The sequence below is a fragment of the Lynx rufus genome, unplaced genomic scaffold (assembly GCF_022079265.1).
Source record: "Lynx rufus isolate CCGP_SWC_20201006 ecotype Redwood Valley unplaced genomic scaffold, mLynRuf1.p SCAF_18, whole genome shotgun sequence".
Taxonomy (NCBI): Eukaryota; Metazoa; Chordata; class Mammalia; order Carnivora; family Felidae; genus Lynx; species Lynx rufus.
Genome location: NW_025814832.1, coordinates 31,392,128 through 31,413,848, shown reverse-complemented (window position 1 = coordinate 31,413,848; position 21,721 = coordinate 31,392,128). Strand labels below are relative to the sequence as shown.

Genomic DNA, 21,721 nt, shown 5'->3' with positions numbered 1-21,721 from the left:
TTTTTTTTTTTTTTTTTTAATGTTTCCTCACTGTTTTAACAATACCATGAAAAAATATATACAGTTTAGAATCTGGAACTGACCACTGTTCGCATGGGTTTCAAGGGCAGCTGGTGGGGGCTGTAGGGCCCCTTCTGACTCCTCCCCTATGTGGGAGCCACACCACTGGAAACAGTACTGACAGATCAGGATCTGGCAACAAGCGGGAGAGGCTGCAGCACTGACGCCCGCTAACCCTGGCCTGTCCCCTCCCTCCGCCGGGTACGAGGGGACAGGAGAAGGTGGGTCAGCTTGTTCCCAGGACAGGAAAATAATCATCAGTTAACCCTGGGGCACATGCCCAAGCTCCCACTCGACCTCCTTGGGCAGGGTTACAGGACCAAAGTGAAACGCTGGAATCTCAGAAGAACAACAAATAGTTTTTTTAGCATAAGTATGTTCCAAACGTGGTGTGGGGCATACTTATACTACAAAAATTATCTTTTGTATGCCCGACATCGTAATTTATCTCCGCGTTCTGGTTTTGTTATGTTTTATTGCTAAATCTGGCAACCCTCTACCCTTAGGGGCCTCAGAAGTGGGGGAGAGGGTTCTGCTGGCAGAAAGGCCTAAAGAAGGAAGGGGAAGTGGTCAGTGTGTATGTGTGTGTGTGTGTGTGGGGGGGGGGGGAGTAACTCAGTCAAAAAAGCTTCTAGCCCTCCAAGAAATGATATATTAATTTTTTAAAAAATCCTTTTCCAGAAAATTTCTACACTGGCTGCCTTCAACTGTTAATAGCCATGGGGTGGGGGGGGGGGAGGGGAAGGACACACACGCACGGACACCCACCCCATTCAGTTCTACATAAAGTCTGGAAGCACTTAGTATAAAGGTTTTCTAAAAGGATTTGATCTTCCATCTGGTGTCAGAGCTGCTAACACTGTTCCAGATATGCTCTGGAAGGATTTAAACAGGACAGGAGAACAAACAGATCGATAGGGGCCGAGCGAGTGCCCAGCCTGTTCCTAGTGTCATCCTGGAAAGGCCCCTTTTAGAAAATTCAGGAAGCCTGGGGCCTCCTTTCTTTCGCTCCCCATCCTGTTCTCCCCCCCTGGAAGGGGCTGCGTTTAGTGCACACATTCGGTCCGGCTTTGCTCCAAGGGGCTCCAGGCTCACGGTGCAGGAGCCGGGAGTGGGGGGCCGGGGCGTGGGACCACCTTTCCTCCTGCCACACGGCCACCAGTCACAGCAGAAACGCCAGGAGAGGAAAGGCGAGCCGAGCGTCCTTGGCCGAGGCACCGGGGCCGCTCCCGGACTGACCCGCCGCTGCTGCCCCACGAGGCGGGGACTTGGCTGACATGCGTCACCGTCTGAGGCCGGGCTGGAGGGAAGGGAGAACCGGTTCCTGCCGCAAGCACCTGGTCCGGCCCGCAGCACACGGGAGGGCTGGGTGCGCCAGGCAGCTGGGTGCCCACGCCACCTCCCTGTGTCCCCATTGGGGCCCCGGCCTCGCCAGCGCCCCACGTCCAGGACGGGGGACGTCCAGGGTCTGCGGTGGAAGCCAGGCTCCCGGCTGCCTTGCACAGGATGGGACGGGACAGGGAAGGGAAGGGGGTGGTGGCCTGGAGCGGGGGGAGGGGGAAGGGAGGAGACGGAGCCCCCCTCCCGCCTGGTGCCCCTCACACCCGGATCTCATCCTCCTCCTCCTCGTCCATGAAGGAAAACTCCTTGTCCTGCTGCCGGGGCAGAGCGGCCCGGGCCCTGTCGGGCCCCCGCGAGGCGGGGCTGCGCTCCTCCAGGATGCCCGAGGTGCAGCTAGACAGGGAGCTGCTGTCCCGCGTGGTGTGGCTGCCCTCGCTGCGGGCCGAGCCGGGGCTGGGGGCCGCCGCCCAGCCCTCGTCCTGGGGCGGGTCCCGGCCCGACGCACCTTCTTGCTGCCTTGACCGCGGAGGGGCCGCCGGTGCCAGGGCCGGGGGAGCCCGGAGGGTGCTGCCTGCGGGGTCCCCGTCGCGGTAACCGCCGCCCTCCTCCTCGGGGTCCCACTCCTCCTTGTCCATGATGCTGAGGACGTCGCCCAGCATGGAGGGGCCCAGGTCAATGTGGAACGACATGACCGACTCGGCGTGCTTGAGCCCCAGGCTGGCCTTGGGCACCACGGGCAGCTCCGTCAGGTCCCCGAAGGCCTGCTCGTCGAGGAGGGGGTCGGGGGAGTGGAGCGCGGCGGCCCCGTTCCGCCGGGGCGCCAGCTCCCCCTCGCCCGCCTCCTCCTGGCCGCCCTCCCCGACACTCGCCTTCTTCACGGGGCTGGACGACAGGCTCTTGGGCAGCTTGCCGGAGCCCTTCTCGGCGGCCTCCTTCTCGTTCAGCTGCGGCAGGGACATGGCGTTCTTGACGAACAGAGCCGAGTCCCGCAGGGAGCCCAGCATGTCCCTCTGCTCCCGGTCCCCCCTGGTCACCGACTGCGACCGCTTGCTGCCCCGGAACTTCCGGGACAGGAGGCCGCGTTTGGAGGACGAGGAGGCGGCCTGCTCCTCCAGGGACTCGCCGTCCAGCTCGCCGGCCTTGCTGTTGAGGAAGGACGTGTCCCCGAAGGCGTCCCCCGCCCGGCCCACGTGCATGGTGTGCCGGAAGTCGCCCAAGGGGGCGCTGATCATCTCGGCCGTGAGGTCCACGCGGGAGCGGCGCTTGGAGTGCACCGAGCTCGACACCAGCTGCTTGAGGATGGGCATCTTGCCGGTGGGGGCGGGGGGCGGGGGGCGGGCCTCCCAAGGCGGCAGGCGGGTCGGGGGTCAGATGTGAAGTCCGGCGGGCATAGGGGGTGCCAAGGAGGAGATCATAGGGCTGCAAGAAGAGAACAGCAGGCAGAGGGTTAACCCGGGCTGGCCGCAGGGCAGCAAGCCCATCTACAGAGGGGCTGCTGCCCAAACCTCAGCTCTCCCACCAGAATGAAATACCGTCAAAGAAGCCACCGGTGGCCCAAGCCTGCCTGATTCTTCACGCGCAGGCACTCGGGTTAGGTAGCCATGTAGAGTTCAGGTAGCCACAGACACATTTTCCCCGAACCGGAGAGAAGGACGATCCTTCTTCCGAAGGACAGCATCTCCCCCGACCAGGATGCCACCAGCGTGAACACAACCACGTTTAAGGCGGTGGAGATGCACAGGCGGTTCCGTGTGGCAGTCTGGGAAAGAGCCTGGGTCCAGGACAGGACTCCCGCGGACAGCCGGGCTGGAGACACGCTCTAGGTTCTTCCTGCTGTCTGACCTCAATCCCCGTGGAGGCAGTGGACACCTCAACCTGAGTCATGGTCCTCTGACGAGGGAGAGAACAGGATGGGCTCCGGAGAGACGCTGCCCGGCACCTCCACGTATGTGGGCGGCCAGACTCGCTTTCTGAATCAGAACCGGGGCGGGGCCGCTGGGACCCACAAAACCAGCTCCCCAGCCTTCCAGTCCTCACTGGGTGTCCCACAAACGGGGACCCCGCCTGCGACCTCTCCACCGTGGGGCCAAGCTCTTTGCTGGACACTCACCCTGTGTCTCCTAGGGATGAAGACTAGAAAATTCTGGTCTCTTGAATCGTTAAGGGTGCAGGAAGAGGGCAGGGACTAGACGGCCCGGCCCCCCGAGATCTGCCGACCCCGGGGGGACAGTTAACCGGAAATGAAGATCAGCGAGGGGGCCCCGGAGAGCCTAGGGCATCTGAAAGCTCCAGGTACCACCCATATAGCTCCTGGCAAGCACCAAGTTGAGGTCGACTGTTGGAGACAAACCAGTCCTTTTCCCTCTGGAGGGACCTGCCCCAAAGGCTAAACCCAGCAACGCAGGGCTGAGCAGGGCAGGAAGACGGACGGGATCCGACAAGGCGGGTGGGTAAGGGGTGATGGTGGCCGTAGTCTGGCCAACAAGACTTCATGGCGGGACCACTCTTCCCACTGCGAAGCGCGACCCGTGGGTGTCCCGCCGGTTTCTTCCTCACCCCCAGCTAGGCCACCACATCCCACCTGGCCCCCGGCGCCAGCCCAGCAGATCCCCGTTTCCCCTTCTGTCCCTCTCCAGACCATTCTTCACCTTTTCTCTAAAACAAAAGCCATCCAGGACTCACCGGTGCAGACCCCTCGATCTGGCGACCCGTCCTTGCCTCCCTCCTTCCTCCACGCCACTGCTTGCCGCTCCCCTACCTTTGCTCTCTGTCCTAGCCCTCTCTCAGCTTCTGCCTCCTGGACTCCAGGACTGGACACATGCAGGTCCCTGCTGGCACACCCTGTCACCTGGCTCACTCACGTCCTTCCGGGCTCGGCTGAGACGTCACTTCTTCCGGGAAACCGTCCTTAGCCAGGGTGAACCCTCTCGGCCACCTCGCCTCCATCCTCCCAGCACTCTGGATGTCCCCTCTCCCGGCGGGCACCGGCTACATCGTTCTACTCCTGCCAGCTGGTGTGTAATGTGCCCACTGGACCCTGAGCTTCCAGAAGGTTCGGACGGGGCCGACTCACCACTGAATCCCATCTAGCGATGGGTCTTCAAAGACCTGTGGAAAGGCAACACCTCCGTCCTGCCCTCCCTCATCTCCCTTTCTGCTTCCCAATCCAGGGGCCACGCTGGCCTCCCTTCAGCCTCTAGCCGGCCCCAGGGTTCCCGGCCGGCCTGACCCCTGTGTCCTCCAAACACCCCCCACGGCATTCTCAGTCTTTGTCCAGCTGCTGACGCCCAGTCTGACGGCTCCCCAACCATCAAGTGCCACCCCCCAAACCCCGCCCCAGGCAGTCATGCGACTGTCACTCCAGCAAACAAAGTTCTCTAGGACGGGAGGCAGGAGCCAGGCACCGGGGCACAGGTGACCTGGGCTGGGCTCAGAGCCAGGTGAGGACTCTCACTACCGCCAGTCGGCTCTCCCTCCTCCTGCCCCTTCCTCCCACCAACCCTCAGGCGAGTTAGCTCTCCCCATCCCTAACCTGAACCCTCTTCTCCTGCCCACGCCCTGGGACCTAACCTCTAAACAATCAGACACGGACCAGCTAGACCAAGGACTGGCCAGCATTTTCTATAAAGGACCACAGACTAAAGATCTCTGGCTTTGGGGAAGATACCGTCTTTCCAGTAGGAGAGCAGCAACATACTGCATGGAAACAAAGGGTATGGCTGCGTCCCAATAAAACTTTATATATAAAGACAAGTTGTGGGCCAGATTTGGCCCGTGGGCCCCGGTTGGCTGACTCCAACTACATGAGAAGTACTGGCCTCAGGGTTATCCCCTCGCCACACTGCCCAGGAGAGGGTCAGCATATGTGACCTTCTGGGTCTGCCATGGGCTCCCAGGCAAACCTTTGGGGGGAAAGCTCTCTTTGGCTAAAAAAGAGAAAGGGAGGCTGGGGTTGGTCTCAGACGTGTTAGGAACAGAAGGAAATCAAACCAGGTTTCTAATGAACGCTTGGTACCAGAGAATCCCTGAGCTTCTGCTGCCCCCAGGACACTGAGGCAACAATGGGAAAGGCTCACGTGTTCAAACGGCCTGCATTCGAACTCCTGCCTCTAGTCACAGAATCTTGGGATCTCAAAGAGCTGGGAGGGAAGGGACACCCAGAGCAGCTCCAGAAAACAGGTGTCACTGAAGCAAAGTCACTCATCCAGGCTTCTGCCCCAAACGGCAGAGCTGGGCGAGAAGCTGGCCTCCTGGTCCAGTGCTCTGCTCCAGACCTTTCTCTGGCCTTTGGTGAGTAGCATCCTTTACCAGCTACCTTTACCAATTGGACACCTCTCCTTGCATCTGGGCCAGGAGAGTCCAGAAAAAGGAGGAGCCTAACTGCTTCCTCAAGAAAGTTCCTGATCGATCCGAGAGTGTCGACACTTTGAACCAGATAATTCTTTGTGGTGGGGGCCGTCCTGCACATGGTAGGATGTTTCACAGCACCCTTGCCTCTACCCACTAAATCCCAGCAGCATCCCTCCCCAGGGGGGACAACCAAAATGTCTCCGGACATACCAAGTGTCCCCTGGGGGGGGTGCAAAATTGCCCCAGGTTGAGAACACAGCTAGGAAACTAAAGCTTATACTACTTACCAGATAAAGAACAACAACAAAAAAGGGGGGGGGGCGGGCGGGTGGGAGACAGGATAGGGGGCACAAAGGGTCAGAACTGTGGGAACACAAGACATGCACTTCCAGAGTTCAGGGTTTCATTGCAACAGTAGGAATCCCCAGACCCAGCAGGCAACTTGAAGCGCTGTGGTTTCCCGATGGGAAGTGCTCCCGACAGAGAAAGGGGAACCACACACTCAACCGCCAAGGGCTCAGCAGAACCCATGGAGTGGCTTGTGGCCACTCACAGGGACCTGGCATTCTGGCCACCAAGACTACAGGACAGGAGGGTCCCATCATGCCATCAGCCCCCCTTCTATCCTGGAGGGTAAAACAAAGGAACAGGTAAGAGCGGCCAGGGGGGAAATCCACAGGCCAGGCCCGGGGCCCCAGCATCCTGCTGGGCCCTACACCCCCAGAAAGAAAGTAAAAGTCTGGCCGGTGCTGTGTGCTACTTATAGCCTCGCTCCCTGGGGGTGGGAATGAGGCTTTCCGGCTTATAAAACACCAAACCATCCCTCCAGCACCCAGCATGAAAGAGTCTGGAGAGAGCTGGGGTCTCTGTGGAGTCACCTGCCATCCCACTGCCTAGCAGTCCTGGGACGGGGCCACGGTCTGGGTCTCTGGGATCCTAGAGCTCAGACTCGATGGGCCAGGCTTCAGGGCTGGTGAGAACCCTAAGCTCTGAACAGAGAGCGATGCGGGGGCGAGGAGATGGAACACTGAGGTTACGGGCAAGCAGGTGGCCTGGGCCAGTCCTGGGGGCGGCAGGTCAGGAGGCCTGCGCTCCCACCCGGAAGGGGATCCTGCCAAAGAGAGCTGTGCCTTTGGCAGGGGGTGCTGCTAAGTGCCATGACTCAGCTCTGGGGATGTGGCTAAATAGGCTGCCTGATGACAGGGCGGCCACTCCCTACAGCCTGCCTGCCCGGGGCGGGGCACCACCACCCTGCCCCGAAGCCATAATTCCACTCTCCTGCCAGAGCAAAGGAAAAGGGAGCAGGGACTCACGGCTGTGCCTCACTCTCCCCAGCCTCTGATGCATCCAGATGCCTCTACCCTTTGGCCCCACCATCCCCAGAACATTCCTTCAAGGCAGGAGCAACGGACCCTCCCTGGAAGGCCAGGCCCCTGGCTGGTTTACACCAATCACGCTCCCAGCTCAGCTCCGCTTCTGGGACCCCGGAGGACAGCGCCTGCCTGGACCCCTCACCCATCTTTCCTGGCATGCTGCACACAGAGCGCTGGCCTCCCAGATCAGCCAGTCAAGCAGCAACCAGACAGACAGAAGGACAGGCTGGACCAGTGCGCTCCAAACACCCAAGCAGTGGCTGGCTCCTGGCAGCCGGGCCAAGGCAGGCGAGAGACCCAAGTTCTCCTGGGGCGGCAAGGCCGGCCTCCCACTCTCGCAGCTGACCCGCAGCTCACCCTGCTTCACGGCACGCATGCTTCTACGCCCACCGTACTGCCATCGCCACCGGAGGCGCCTCTCCGTCAACTCCCCTGAGTTGTTCTAACGCCCATCCGGGGCCAGCCCCAAGCAACACGGTGGAAAGCAAGGGGATGTTTGGTGAAAGACAACCTCAGTCATGGCTTGGGATGGCGACAGGAGGCCGTGTTCATTCATTCATTCATTCATTCATTCATTCATGTGCACCCATTTTCCCATACCTGTCTAGGCTCCCAAGACGGGACAGTGGAAATCTCAAGGCGGATAAGGCCCCGCCTTCCCGGGGGCACGTCTGTAGTGAATATGGGTGGGTGGGGAACAGCGCTGCATACACGCGAGTAAGACAGTCAGTCTCTCAAGTGCTTGGCGTCAAGAAAGGGGAGCAAGTGTGGGTGTCACGGGCCTGGGGGAGGCCCCTCTGAGGAAGGGGCTCTGTGAGCTGAGAACTGAATGGTGGAAAGGACCCAGGCAGGTCAAGAGCAATCCAGGGAGGGAACAGCACGAGCACATCCCCAGGGGAGGGAAGAAGCTTGCGGAGCTTGAGGAACAGAACGGAAACCCAGGGGCCAAGGGCCAGGTCACACAGCCCCAGCCCCCTGAGGACCAGGTAGGAGTCTGGATGGCATTCTTGGTAGGAAAGGAAACAGATGGCAGTTCCCAAGCAGCACACGGTTGGTGCACAAGACGGCCGGCGCTGCAGAGCCCAGGGCAGAGGATGGGGGCCAGGAGACGGGTGCGGCTACGGAGACAGACGGAGGAGGGCACATGTGGGGCAGGGTTTGGAGTCAGTGACACCAGGAGTCGCTGAGGGCCCAGATGGGGGAAGAGAGGAAGGGCAGAATCAAAGACTCCAGGCCCCGGCCAAGCCCCAGAGGCCCTTTCCCCCCCAGCAGGTCTCACCTGCTGGGCTGCAGACCTTTCTCCCAGGGTGCAGCCAACACTCCACCACTAGGAAGAACTTAACTTTGCCCGAACAGGGGAGGCCTTCTGCGACACAGCCCCTGCCAGCCGGAGCGACACATTGGAAGGGCCTTGTGCAAGTTCCGCGTAACACGGGCCACTCCTCTCCCTCCCTGAGAGGCTAGAGGCTCTGGCTTTTGAGGCGAGAGAGAGACTCGGTGCCTTCTGGAACATTCGGCAGCCTTCTCCTGCAAAGATAAGGAATCCCAGCGAAGGCACAAGGCGGTTTAACTCCCAACGGTGGGACGGGGCTGACGGGCTGCTCGGTGAATGAACAGAACCGTGGACGCTTTGATCCACATTCTTACATAATGCGGGAGGAACCGCGGTGGGGGCGATGTTGTTATTTTAGCCGACTTTAGTACTATTTGGAATCTTTTACCTCCTTCACGCGCACTGCGAAAAGCCCTCGTATTTGTAAGCGTGCTGTTTGCACCAGGAAATGAAGAAGCACGGTCTTAAAATAATCTGGGCCCAAACAGCGACAAAAAAAAAAAAAAAAAAAAAAAAAAGCCCGGGATGGAAACATGAAATACCACCGTTACCCACTCCTGTACCTCTTGCCTATCCGTGTCAAATATCTCCTTAAAATCCCTGGGTATGGAGTGACCATACTCTCAGAGATGGTGAAGCCACATTAAGGGACTTAAGGGACACATGAAAGGACACATGAAGGGACTGCCCCCAAGTGTGGTCTTGGGGCAGGGGCAACTATGGCAGTTTCTTTAAATAATGGCTTTAAAATGATAATGATTTAGCAACTGCCCTGTGGAACGATTTCAAAGCAGGAAAAAAGCCACACACGCAGATATGCATAGAAGCCTTATTTAGAATCACGAAAGGCTGGAAACAACCTAACGGCCAGGAATAAGGAAAGGGGTGTGAGGAGTAGGTCCTATTAACTCAAACGATTAACGTGCGAAAACCACGCTGCCACAGGGGCAGCTGCTTCCCAAACGGCATTAAGGGGAAGGAGAAAGCAGGCAGAGCTCAGGCTTGTTCATACACAGCATTCACACGTCTACACGGAGAAAGGCTTAAATGGCACACAGGGAAACTGAGGAGTTAAGTTAGACTTGAGTGGAAAACAGGCAATTTTTTTTGTTTCCTTTGATGTGATATGCTGTTTTAATAATAATAATAATAATAATAGGGGCGCCTGGGTGGCTCAGTCTGTTGAGCTCGCGTTCCGGGCTCAGGTCCTGATCTCAAGGCTCGTGAGTTCGAGCCCCGCATCAGGCTCTGTGCTGACAGCTCGGAGCCTGGAGCCTGCTTTGTATTCTGCGTCTCCCTCTCTCTCTGCCCCTCCCGCGCCCATGCTCTGTCTCTGTCTCTGTCTCTCTCTGTGAAAAATAAACAAAAAAAAAGTAAGAAAAAATAATAATCATAAAAATCCCAAAGCATCAATGTCCCAAAGCATCAACGGCTGATTAAGGAAAAGACATTAATTTCAAAACCAGCTTAAAACTGTCTGGTTCTCAGGGCCCAATACAAGGCACCGAGCTGGGGCTGGGTGAGGTGGGTCTCGGGTCCACTCTCTCTGCGCCAAAATCCCCTGCGGATGTCTGTTCTCTTTTCCTCCTCCCCCTCCCCCAAGCTAGACAGGTTGTATTCAAAGTCGTGGAGGAGAAAGTGGGCGACCTCCAGCAGCCCGGTGTCAGGGGAGACACGGAGATTAGGACTCCCCCGAAAGAGCTCGCTCCCCAACAGCTGCTTCCTGGTGCCTGAGCCTCTTCAACTGAGGAGATGAAAGGTAACAATCGCCACCCCCCCACCGTCACCGGAGACTGGCCAATTTCCAGTGTCACTAAAGCTCCAAGTTGGAGGCCAGCCTCCCACACAGGTGATCCCACAGTGGGACGCTATCCGAGATGCCTGGGGCAGGTGAAAGTTCTGCTTCTGCTGCTCCTACAGCCCTAAGCTCAGCTCTTCCGGTGGCTGCAGGGGAGCAGAGAAAAGGCTGGGGTCACACAGGGCAACCAGCACCCCAGTGCTCCCCCCCAAACGGTGGACCACCAAGCCACGTGTGGAAACAGCAACACTGTCTAAATGAGAGTCTGGTGTCTGACGCATGCCAGGCATTGTCCTAGACCATGGGCCACTTGTGCCCCTCGCCCTGCAAGGAGGGTATCAAGATTGCCCCCCGTTTTACAGAAAGGGAAACTGAGGCTCAGACGGCGTGAGCCTCACCTGACAGATCAGTCTCACATCTACTTAAATGGTGACTTCAGCCCACTTCTGGTGGGTGTTGGACCCATGGTTTCCTGTACGAGGTGATGCCTCCTGGCCTATTCAGATGTTCCCAGCTGAGAATGTGCCCGTGGAAGACGGGGGTGGGTGGGTAGGACGGCATCGGGAGGCTGCTTATCCAAGACCCTTGGAACCAAGACTCATTGGGACGGACTCTCTGTCAGAGATCTGCTCTCAGGGCTGGCTCAGATGCGCTCTTCCCTACTCAGGATCTCATTCCTGCTCCCTGCTCAGAGGAACCTCCCCGTGTTCTGATTCCCTGGGAAGGGGTGGGTGGGGGAAGAGACCAACCTGAAGCAGAAGCCAGGACTCCCCTGGCGTGTGTAGCAGCTCAGCACAAGGCCCCGCCTCCAACGTCCCTCCCTCCCGCTCCGCTCTAGTCCCCCTCCCTCCCGCTCCGCTCTGGTCCCCCTCATGTCTCAGTCCCCCTCGTGTCTCCTGGTAGTCCCAGCTGCCAAGAAGGAAGACCAGAAGCAAGCTCCCTTCCTAAAACCTCCCAGGCTGGGGGCCCTTATTTGCTCCATCACCCCTGCCTGCCTGCCCATCCAGACCAGGCTCACTGGCCCATGGATGCCACTGCCCAGCCCCACGTGGGCAGATCCCACTTCCTGCTTCCTAGAAGAAAGGGAAAGCGAACAAGGGCCCAGTTTCGATACCTGCTTCCCAGAGCGGCAAGTTACCTGTGCACTTTCCCAGCTGGGTGAGCCCGGCCCAGCTAATGAGGATGCGAGGCTCTTGGCCGGAGCAGGGCTCACAAGGCGAACCCCACGTACTCCACACCAGAACTTCTCAGTGACTCCTGCCTTCTGCTGCCTCTCTAGGGCTATTAAATTATTTACAGCTATACCGTTCGCAGCACCAGCCTCACGTGGCTACAGAGCACCTGAAACGCGGGGAGTCCGAATTCACACGTGCTAAGGGGCGAAACAGACAATGGACTTCAAAATGCAAAGTAGCTCATCCTATTTTTCTATTGGTTACATGTTAAAATGAGAATATTTTGAATATATTGGGTTAAATAATAGATTAATTTCACCTATCTCTTTTCACTTTTTAAAATATAGTTATTGGGGCACCTGGGTGGCTCAGTTGGTTGGTTAAGCGTCCCCAACTGTGGCTCAGGTCATGATCTCAGGGTTTGTGGGTTCCAGCCCCGCATCGGACTCTGTGCTGACAGCTCAGAGCCTGGAGCCTGCTTCGGGTTCTGTGTCTCCCCCTCTCTCTGCCCCTCCTCTGCTCAAGCTCTGTCTCAAAAACAAACATTAAAAAAAAATAAAAAGATAATAAAATACAGTTATTCAAAATGGAAATGAAATCTGAAACTCGCAAACTGCTTCCACTGGCTAGTGCTGATTGAGGCATTTTCCCCTTTAGGACAAGGGCAGTACCTTCCACTGTAGGTAGATAAATAAAGCCAAGCACTGTTCACCTTTGGGGGAAAATATTTACACGTTCATAAATAATGTCTGCGTTATTTTAATTTAAGTACTACATTCCAAAATTTTACATCCAGTGGGCCGCTAACGAATGCTAGGTTGTTTCCATTTTATCCCAACTCTGTAACAAAAATCCTCTGGCTAAGTTTGTGCCAATCTTTATTTCCGGTCGAAAAGTAAGTTAAATTACTTCTGTTTCTTACTGTGAACTTGTTCTCCAGAAGGTTCTACACACCAAGCTGCAGTTCCAGCAACACAGGAATATAGTGTCTGATACCAGGGGCTGTATCTTCTTTAGTTGGAAACAACAAAAACACGACAATCAGCACACTCACAAACTTGTCATTTGTATCTCCTTAATTATAAGGGAGGATGAGCATTTAAAAAGTGCATCATCGGCCTCTGTGTCTTTCTCTTGGGAATTGCTTGTCGAAGCCTTTCGCCCAATTCTCCGGGGAAGGGGCTTCACCTTTTCAATGGATTTGTAGGACTTTTTAAAATATTAGAGCAGTTAAAATTTTCTTACCATCCTACATACTTCTGTAAGTTTATCACGCACCCGTTTGCAGTTGGGTGATTTTGTCTTCTTTTCCAGAGTGCTCATTCATTTTTATATAGTCAAATTTGTTTCGTGGTTTCTGGCTTTAACACTCTGAAGCAAAGACCTTCTCCACTTTTCAGTTTATGAAAATATCCACTTCCTCTACAATACCAGGTAATATAATAATGAGCAACTACTCAGAGAGAAAAATACTGGAAGGAAATACAACAAAGTAAAGCTGCCTGTGGCTTATAAAATTGTGGGTTGTTTAAAATAGAAAAACGAGGGGCGCCTGGGTGGCGCAGTCGGTTAAGCGTCCGACATCAGCCAGGTCATGATCTCACGGTCCGTGAGTTCGAGCCCCGCGTCAGGCTCTGGGCTGATGGCTCAGAGCCTGGAGCCTGTTTCCGATTCTGTGTCTCCCTCTCTCTCTGCCCCTCCCCCGTTCATGCTGTGTCTCTCTCTGTCCCAAAAATAAATAAACGTTGAAAAAAAAAATTAAAAAAAAAAAAAATAAAATAGAAAAACGATTAAATTACAACAATGTTGTATGCACGTTACTGATTCCTTATAGGATTGTTATAAAATGTGGGTAAGGCATTAGAAGTTACCTTCACCAGATATTAAATTCTTTATTTACAGATACCCTTCCACTCGTGAATCTATCTTGGGACTCCCCTTTTTGTTTGCTGGTCTGCTGATTTCTAAACCAGGTCTACACTGCCACTTTGTAAAACATTTTGAGCGTCTAATAGGGGAATATCCCTACTTTAATTTTTTCCCTAAAGTTTCCTTGCATTGTTTCTAACGTTGTTCCTTTTCCAGACGGACTTTAAAAACGGTAAGTCCCAAAAGAAATCCTAGTGGGATTATGTTGGAATTGAAAGGACAGAAGAAATGAACTTGGGAACAATGGACTTTATCACAACATCAAAGCTTCATAGCCATTTATTCAAATCTTTTGGATAATCTCCTTTATTAAATGTTCTAAGTGGGGCGCCTGGGTGGTGCAGTCGGTTAAGCGTCCGACTTCAGCCAGGTCACGATGTCGCGGTCCGCGAGTTCGAGCCCCGCGTCAGGCTCTGGGCTGACGGCTCGAATCCTGGAGCCTGTTTCCGATTCTGTGTCTCCCTCTCTCTCTGCCCCTCCCCCGTTCATGCTGTGTCTCTCTCTGTCCCAAAAATAAATAAACGTTGAAAAAATTAAAAAAAAAAAAAAAAATAAATAAATAAATAAATGTTCTAAGTTATACACATTCCTTGTGGTGTTTATCCCAGGTCATTCTGTGCCCTCTTATTGTGAGTGGATTATGCCTCTCCCCCCTTTACCTAGCTGTATTTTCTATTACAGCTGCTAAATGGGGACACTAGTCTTTTCTTGTTTAATTTATATATATTTAATGTCCACGCTGCTAAACACACTTGACTATATACGAACCCACTTTTTCAACCCTAAGTTGTAGGAAATTCAAATTCGAATGAAGAATTTCTAAAATTTCGCATCCAAATAAAGATGTGCCGTAGGTGTTAAAAACACACTGGATTTCAAAGACTTTGTGTGATTAAGTAATGTAAAATGTCTTAATTTTTCATGATTATGTGGTGAAATGATATCTTTTTGATGTGTACACTCGGGTTAAACAAAACATTAAAATTAATTCCACCTGTCTTTAGTAAAAAAAAAAAAAACGTTTTTTAACATTTATTTATTTTTTGGGAGACAGAGATAGAGCATGAGCGGGAGAGGAGCAGAGAGAGAGGGAGACACAGAATCCGAAGCAGGCTCCAGGCTCTGAGCTGTCAGCACAGAGCCTGACGCGGGGCTTGAACCCTCGAACCATGAGATCATGGCTTGAGCTGAAGTCGGACGCTTAACCGATTGAGCCACCCAGACGCCCGTCTCTAGTTTTTCAAACTGTGCCTACTGGAAAACTGAAAATTACGTATGCGGCTGGCACGGTACCTCTCTCTATTGGCAGTGCTGATCTAGAGGGATCTCCACTGATCACGCATAATGCTCACCACTGGATTCAGACATTCTCGTTCATTTCAGAGAATTGATAGTTTCTTACAGTTTATAAGAAAATGAAGCCAGTAACTTAGCCAGGCGAAGGTGCAGTAGGGAAAACACACTATAGCTTAAAAAATCTACCCTTTGACTGCTGGAAAACACAGAAGCAGCTGTCTAGGCTCGTGACAGAACTGTAGCCGAGCCTGGGCTCTAAGGCTGGGGCTGAGGACCCCACTCTGGGAAGTGCTATCCCAGCTCCCACCTGTGGATCTCAGGTGGCCCATGTGTCACCAGAAGTATGAGAAAGGGAACTCATTCACTGAGCTCTTCCTCTGCACCAAGCAGCTGCTCTATCTTGGCTAAACTGCTTTTTTTCCCCCAATTTTTAAAATGTTTTCTTTATTTTATTTTATTTTTTTTTAACGTTTATTTATTTTTGAGACAGAGAGAGACAGAGCATGAATGGGGGAGGGGCAGAGAGAGAGGGAGACACAGAATCGGAAGCAGGCTCCAGGCTCTGAGCCATCAGCCCAGAGCCCGACGCGGGGCTCGAACTCACGGACCGCGAGATCGTGACCTGAGCCGAAGTCGGCCGCCTAACCGACTGAGCCACCCAGGCGCCCCATCTTTATTTTTGAGAGAAAGAGAGCGCAAGCAGGGAAGGGGCAGAGAGAGAGGGAGACACAGAATCCGAAGACAGGCTTCAGGCTCTGAGCTGTCAGCACAGAGCAGGACGCGGTGCTTGAACTCACGAACCGTGAGATCATGACCTGAGCTGAAGTTGGACATTTAACTGACTGAGCCACCCAGGCGCCCGTTTTTTTTTTTTTTTTTTTTTTACAACAAAACAAGTACTACCACTGTCCTGTGTTCTTTCCCACCATCCAAGGGACTTATCATCCCCATCTTACAGATAAGAAAGCTGAGGCTAAGAGACACCAATGCTCCACCAAGTCACGTACTTGTGAAGAACAGGGCTGAGAGAAGAGTCTCAGGATCCGCCTGGTTCTGAGGTTCTTCCCACTCCACCGTAAGGTGTGCAGGGGAGGGTCCTAAGTATCGCTGGGGCCCCGGCCTCTGAGATCTGAAGGTTCTGGATGCATGCACACGCACAGGATACACAGTTTTGCATAGAATTCCAGGTTAAAATATTCCCAGCCTGGCCACTCCATTCTCCACCACCCCAGCGAAAAGGACAGATAAATCCTGGGAAAGACAGGGGCAACTCCATCCTGCTGGCAACCGGCCATCCTCTCCACCGGGCCCCTTCACCTTGGTCTCTGTATCCACCTCCTTCCCGGTCCCAGAACCGTGTGCTCTGGGCCAGGAGAGGGAGGCAGCGAAGGCAAGTGGGAGGGGGAAGGAGAAGGCCCCCCCCCACCCGCCCCCAACCCGGGGGGTGAAAACAGCTCCGGGGAAAGAAAGGGAAGGCGTGCCCTGTGACCCAACGACGGGAAGCCAGGAAGCCGCAAAGCCGCTCAGGAGTTGAAGGAGTCAAGAGCCAGTGACGCCGGGATATCAGCAACTTTGCTTGTTTACGGGACTCTTCCTGGAAGCTTGTGTTTCCCCCCAGCCTGCCTCGGGACGCAAGCAGCGGCTGCCGTCACAGGGGGAAGAGCCAGGAGAGGAGGAAGAGGTGCCTGGTGGGGACCCCCTCGGCCTGAGCACCCAGGGCAGGTCTCCCCGAACCTGGGAGCGGCCCTAATGCTCCACCCTCCAGCCCGGGCGCCTCACAAAGAAGCGGCTGGGCTTGAAATCAGATCTGCCAGGCCCTGTTTGGTTTCACTTCCCTTCTCCTGAGAGTCCACTGCTCAGCCGAGGAGTGGGGATCGAAAGACACTCGAGGCTCTCCAGAGGGTGGATCTGGACTCGCTCCAGAGCGGGCTGGCAAATCTCCATCTTGGCCCTGCTGGAGCACGCAGGGTGGAGGCGGAGAGCACGGACCCTGGAGCCCGACTCCCCACCGCGGCCCGGCCACACTGGGCACGTTACACGTGCCTCAGTTTCCCCGCACGCTTTCAAAGGGATTGGTGCCATTATGTACTTCCTAGCATTGCCATAAGGATTAAATAAGCTCGTGTAAGCAAGGCCCTCAGCGCAACGAGAGGCGAGCACTCACGTATTTGCTGTGAAGATGCTGTAATGTGCTCCCTCTCTCAGTGGATGCCCTATGCCCATGCCTCGAAAGGTAGGAGGAAAATTCCAGCATCTCCAGCGACACTCTGGCCAAGTTCAAAGACATCCACCTCCGGAGCCACCTGATGATACCCAATCCAAAAGGCTCCAGAGCTGACCCTTTTCAAGTCCTTAGCGGGGGGTCCCCAGGATGAAGTGTTGCAGGAGGAGGGGTCCTCCCAGCTTCTGAAGCCCAGAGATAGACTGCAGTCGCCACAGGCCGTGGATCGAGCCATCCAAGACTTGGCTCCGCTCCCCCTCTCCCTTCCTGACCTTTCACGATCCAGGATGAAGAGTCTGGCTTCTCTGGGACCAGACTTAAACTCTTGCCGATTTCAGCCTGATACAGGGGTGGGGGTGTGAGGCGAAGGTGGGATAAAAGAAACGCCTGCCGCTCCTCTCTAGGATGAGGGCCGGATAACGGAGGAATCTGGGGCACTGTGGGCGCCAGCGACAAATAATGCACAAAACCTCCACACGCTCCACCCCCCAATAAAATGCTCCCTGGTTCTCTGGACCTAATCCAACCCTCACTAAGGTACAGAAGCTATAGTGGAGCCCAGAGAAGCCTCCTTTTGTGTTCTCCCAGCCAGGGGCGCTAGCCCCCCTTTGATGCTCAAGGGCGATATTCTAAGGCATAAAGAAGGCTTGCAGGGAGTGGGCCCCTGGGGGAACAGACAAAGGAGGGGCAGGGAACAGAAGCCGGGACACAGAGCTTCCGTGGTCACCCTGGGAAGATCTGGAAGCTGGGGTCTGCAGCCCACATTTGGCCGCTGCAAAAATGGCACGATTCTGAGCAGACCTGGCCGAGCGAGACGCTGTCCCTGAGTACACACTCAGGGGTGTTTCTTGCCCTGGAACGGCTGCCTTTCAGAGGCCCCCGCTCCTGGGATGAAGGAAAGAGGGGGAAATGCCAGCAGGGCAGCTCAGTCTCTGTGGAAGCCTTCCTTCACGAATGTGCCCCACACTGCCCTTGCCTGACCCCGAAAGGAGACCCTTCCCCAGCTCGGGAGGCGGAGTGGGGACTTCCGGTGCCCCTGTTCCTGGAAAAGGAGGGGTCTGGATGCCAGCGCTTGCCACCCTGGCATGGAGCCCCGAGCTGCAAGCCGGCAGTGCCTGGGGGAGACTCTGATGTACGTTTCTGGAAGGAAGCCCAAGGCTCCACAAGAGGCGTATTTTCAGCCGGAGCTTCGAGGACACACTGAGTGGGAATGTGGGAAACTAATAGCTTAGACTTCCTTCGCGATACTCTGCGAGCGAGCGAGGAAGGACCACATCCAGCCACGCACCCGCACCCACACACACCCACACGTCCCTCCAGGTGTGACCATCCAGTTCCTCCAGAGAGGGTTGGCATGGGTCTGTCTCCGCGCCCCCCCCCCCCCGAACATCCCAGAAGTCTTCCCCAGAGCAAGCCCTGCAGGACCCTCTGCCAGCTGGCTCCAAGGTTTGGTTCCTTTTCCCAAGGTGGAGGAGAAGCCTTCAGTACATAGGTCAGAAGACCAAAGCTGGGGTCAGCCCTCTCTCAGCTTCCAGGGCAAGATTGCACAACCCCTGTTCCTCCGCCCCCAAGCCTTATCTCTGGCATCAACCCAGATCCTGTTCCTCCAAGGGACAGACTCCACCCTCCCCACCTAGGGCAAAGGAAGCTGGAGACAGGCAGAAATTCTCAGCTCTCTATTCCCACCCCAGAGAAGGGGAGAGTGACTGCGAGAGAGAGAGGGGGTGAGAGGGAGAGAGAGGGAAAGAGAGGAGACAGAAAACCAGCAAGCCTGGCCAATATCAAACACCTTGCTGGCCACACCTGGGCACGGCCTGTCCTGGCCACAGAAATCAATCAACCACTCCAAAGGCGGAGGGGGTTGGAATCCCTGAACCAGAGCCAATCTGAGGCCCTGCTGGGAAAGCGCCTGACTTGTCGAGAAGGATCTAAGATTCCTCTCCCAGGACGACATCTGTTGGGGCGGAGAAATCCTCCCAGCCCCACTTTGTAGATAAGGCTCTCATTTGCTTGGGGCTCCCTGGGCTCCCGTCTTGTGAGGGCTGGACATTCAGTCTCCAAGAGGCAGGAGGACAGAAGTAGATCCGGGTTTGCACATCCACTTGGGATAAGCATCAGTGGGTGGGCATGTGTAAGGAAGAAAGGAAGGGAAAAAAAGAAGGGTCGAGAGAGGAAAAGGCAGATAAAGGACCCCAATAAAGGACGGAATGTTCCAAGTAGAGGCCTGAGCGAAGCAGTTTAACGGGGGTCTGTGAGCTCAGGGGGACATCAGAGGGGTTGAGATTCATTCACCCCAAACCATCGCGTCTTGGGTGCAGACTCCCTTGATCACACCAGCCCGCTCCCTGTCCCCGTGTGGGTCACCAGAACCCCTGGGAAGACCAGAACCCACTGGGATATCTCCCAAGGTTCACTGAAGCCCCAATTGTGGGAAGGAGCAGCTGTCCTCCAGGAGTGGTGGGCCAAAGTCCACATTTGGAGGAGATGAACCACACTAATCAGTAGTCACATGGGCAGCTCACACAGGGCAGCTGATAAAAGGTGGAGCCCACATGGCACCCCCCCACTCCTGGCAGGCTCCTAGCTACCACACAGGGCCGGAGCCTCACCAGACTCCCCAGGACACCCCATTATTGCTCCGGGAGCCTTGGAGCCACCTAGAGGCCTGGATGGGCCCAGCCTGGGTCCAGAAAACTCCCCATTCCTGGGGAAAATCCACAGCTCAGTTCCCCCTTCCTTTGTGCCCTTTGTTCTCTTAAAATTCAGTCCATCCTGCTGGTGGTCCCCTCCTCCACCCCAGCCTCAGAAAGGGGGCGGAGGCGGCGGGGAGTTATTAGAAACCCAGACTGTTCGAAGAAGTTGCATTGCAGGAGGCCCTCCTGTAACTGGGCCCCTCATTGTTTACGCCGGCTGCATGGGGAAAGCTTTCTCTGGTCCAGATGGCTGCTGGGGTAAGGAAGACGGAGATCATCCCTCCAGCACCACGCACCCTCTAGAGAAGAGCCAGCAGGCTTCAGCAGCTAGGGGACCCTGTCCCCATTCAACTGCTCGGATACACACGAGCAAAGAATAGGTGCCGAGGATGCAGCTGAGGGCGTGGGAGCCAGTCAGACTGCAAAGGGTGAACAGAAAAGAAAAAGCATTGTATTTCCCCTCCATTCTCTCAGGGAGAGAAAGAAAACTTCCAAAGCCCAGGCTGCAGTATCTCTACGGGAAACACCAGGAATCTGGTTTGAGTTAACAGAGAGCACCCCTCCCCCAGACACACACACACACACACACACACACACACACACACACACACACACACACACACACGGCTCAGTCCTCTCCCAGGAAGCCCGCCCAGCCGCAGCCCTCCAGCCCCGGCTCCCGGTTCCCGCCCGGCTCTCCCCGTCGGACACTCACCGGCGGCGGCCCGGCCCGCAGGGCAGCTGGTGGAGGACGCACCCGGGGCAGGGGCAGTTTTGTACCCCCGGCTGGGGGCGCTCCAGGGAGGGGGCGGAGCCAGAGACGGCTGACCGCAGCTTCACCGCCCCAAGCGGGCGATTAAATCATTAACCGACCGCTCGCGGCCGGCGGCCACGCCAGGAGCGCTCTGCCCCAGGCGCACCCGGCGCGCCGATCCCGCGCGTGGCCCCCTCCCAGGGCCGCCAGCTCGGCTGCGCCCCACCCCGCCGGGAGGCACCGCGTCCGCTCCCGCCTCGGCCTCTCCCGCCTCGGCCTCCAGGTCTCCCGAGGAGGCGGGCGGGGCCGGAGCTCGGCTTGGGGGGGGGGGGGCGGCGGCGGCTGGAAGGAGGTTGTATTTGTTTCCTCGGCCGTTCCCTTCCAGGCAGCTCCTTCCTTCTTTCCTCCCTCGCCGGGTGACACTGGGTGGCGTGTGCTGCAGCGTGTGTACGAGAGCGAGCGCGTGTGTGCACGCCTCCGCCACTACACGCGAAGAATTCGGTTTCTATTCACGGAGAACTCCGTGCGCACACACGCCCCCCTCGCGGAGACGGCGGGCGGCTCTCCGCGATTGTTGTGCCCCTGCCCATCCCGGCGCACGCCCCATTCCCGGGCCAGCGGGCGGACCTTTAAAGCCGGGGACGACCCCCGCCCCGGTCCCGCCCGCCCCAGCAGCGCCCTGGGCCGGACGCCGAATCCCGGTCTGGAGAGAGGAAATCGAGGCAGAACGCGGTTTTCCCGGCTCTCGGCCACCCCCTCCTCCCCAAAGCCCGCTCGGCTCGGACACGGGGTGCGCGGCTCCGGGTCCCAAGCACCCGGGCCGCCCCGCGCGCGCCCCGGCCCAGCCCTTCCACCCGGGGCCGGGCGCAGGAGTGGGGGTCTCTGAGCCCTCCTCCCCGCCCCTCGGCCCCCTGTCGCGGCGTCTTCCACGCTCTCCGCCCCCACCGGGGGCCTCGAGCCACCCCCCGCCCCCAGACCGAATCCACCCAGGCCTCGCAGGGCGCGGGCTGCTGGTCGCCTACCTGGGTCCCCAGAGACGCGAGCGCCGGACCGGCGCGGCTGCGCTGTCCCCTCCGTGGGCTCTGCGCGGCGCCGGGGCTGGAGGCCCATGTCAGCGCCGGCGTCCGTTTCCCTCCGGCCCTCGGGCTCGCTGGGCGGTGAGCCGCTCGGACACTCCCCTTCCAGGCTCCTCCCGCGCCCTCCCTCCCGCGCCCTCGGCGCTGAAGTCACGGCGCCGCCTCAACCAATGGCGGCTGGGAGCTCTCGCCCGGCCGCTCGGCCTCCTCGGTTCAAATCTGCGAGTCTGAGGCTGTCGGGGCTCCTCCAGGTGGGGCGGCCCGGGCGTGGAGGCCCACCGGGACCCGGGCCGGTGGGGTCCCGAGGGCCCCAGCGGTGACC

General features: G+C 56.7%; 1 protein-coding gene across 1 annotated transcript; it reads right to left on the bottom strand.

The window, feature by feature from the left end:
• Positions 1–595: 595 nt before the first annotated feature.
• CDC42EP4 (CDC42 effector protein 4) lies at positions 596–21,447 on the bottom strand. Its single transcript, XM_047081485.1, has 2 exons — positions 21,346–21,447; positions 596–2,820 (listed from the first exon to the last, which is right to left on the bottom strand). Exon 2 carries the CDS (start codon positions 2,706–2,708, stop codon positions 1,659–1,661), a length of 1,050 nt encoding a protein of 349 aa, XP_046937441.1. The 5' UTR covers positions 2,709–2,820; positions 21,346–21,447; the 3' UTR covers positions 596–1,658.
• Positions 21,448–21,721: the final 274 nt, after the last annotated feature.

What these genes read in the sequence shown, in the direction of transcription:
- CDC42EP4 (XM_047081485.1), bottom strand. Translation starts at nt 2,708, where the DNA reads ATGCCCATCCTCAAGCAGCTGGTGTCGAGCTCGGTGCACTCCAAGCGC.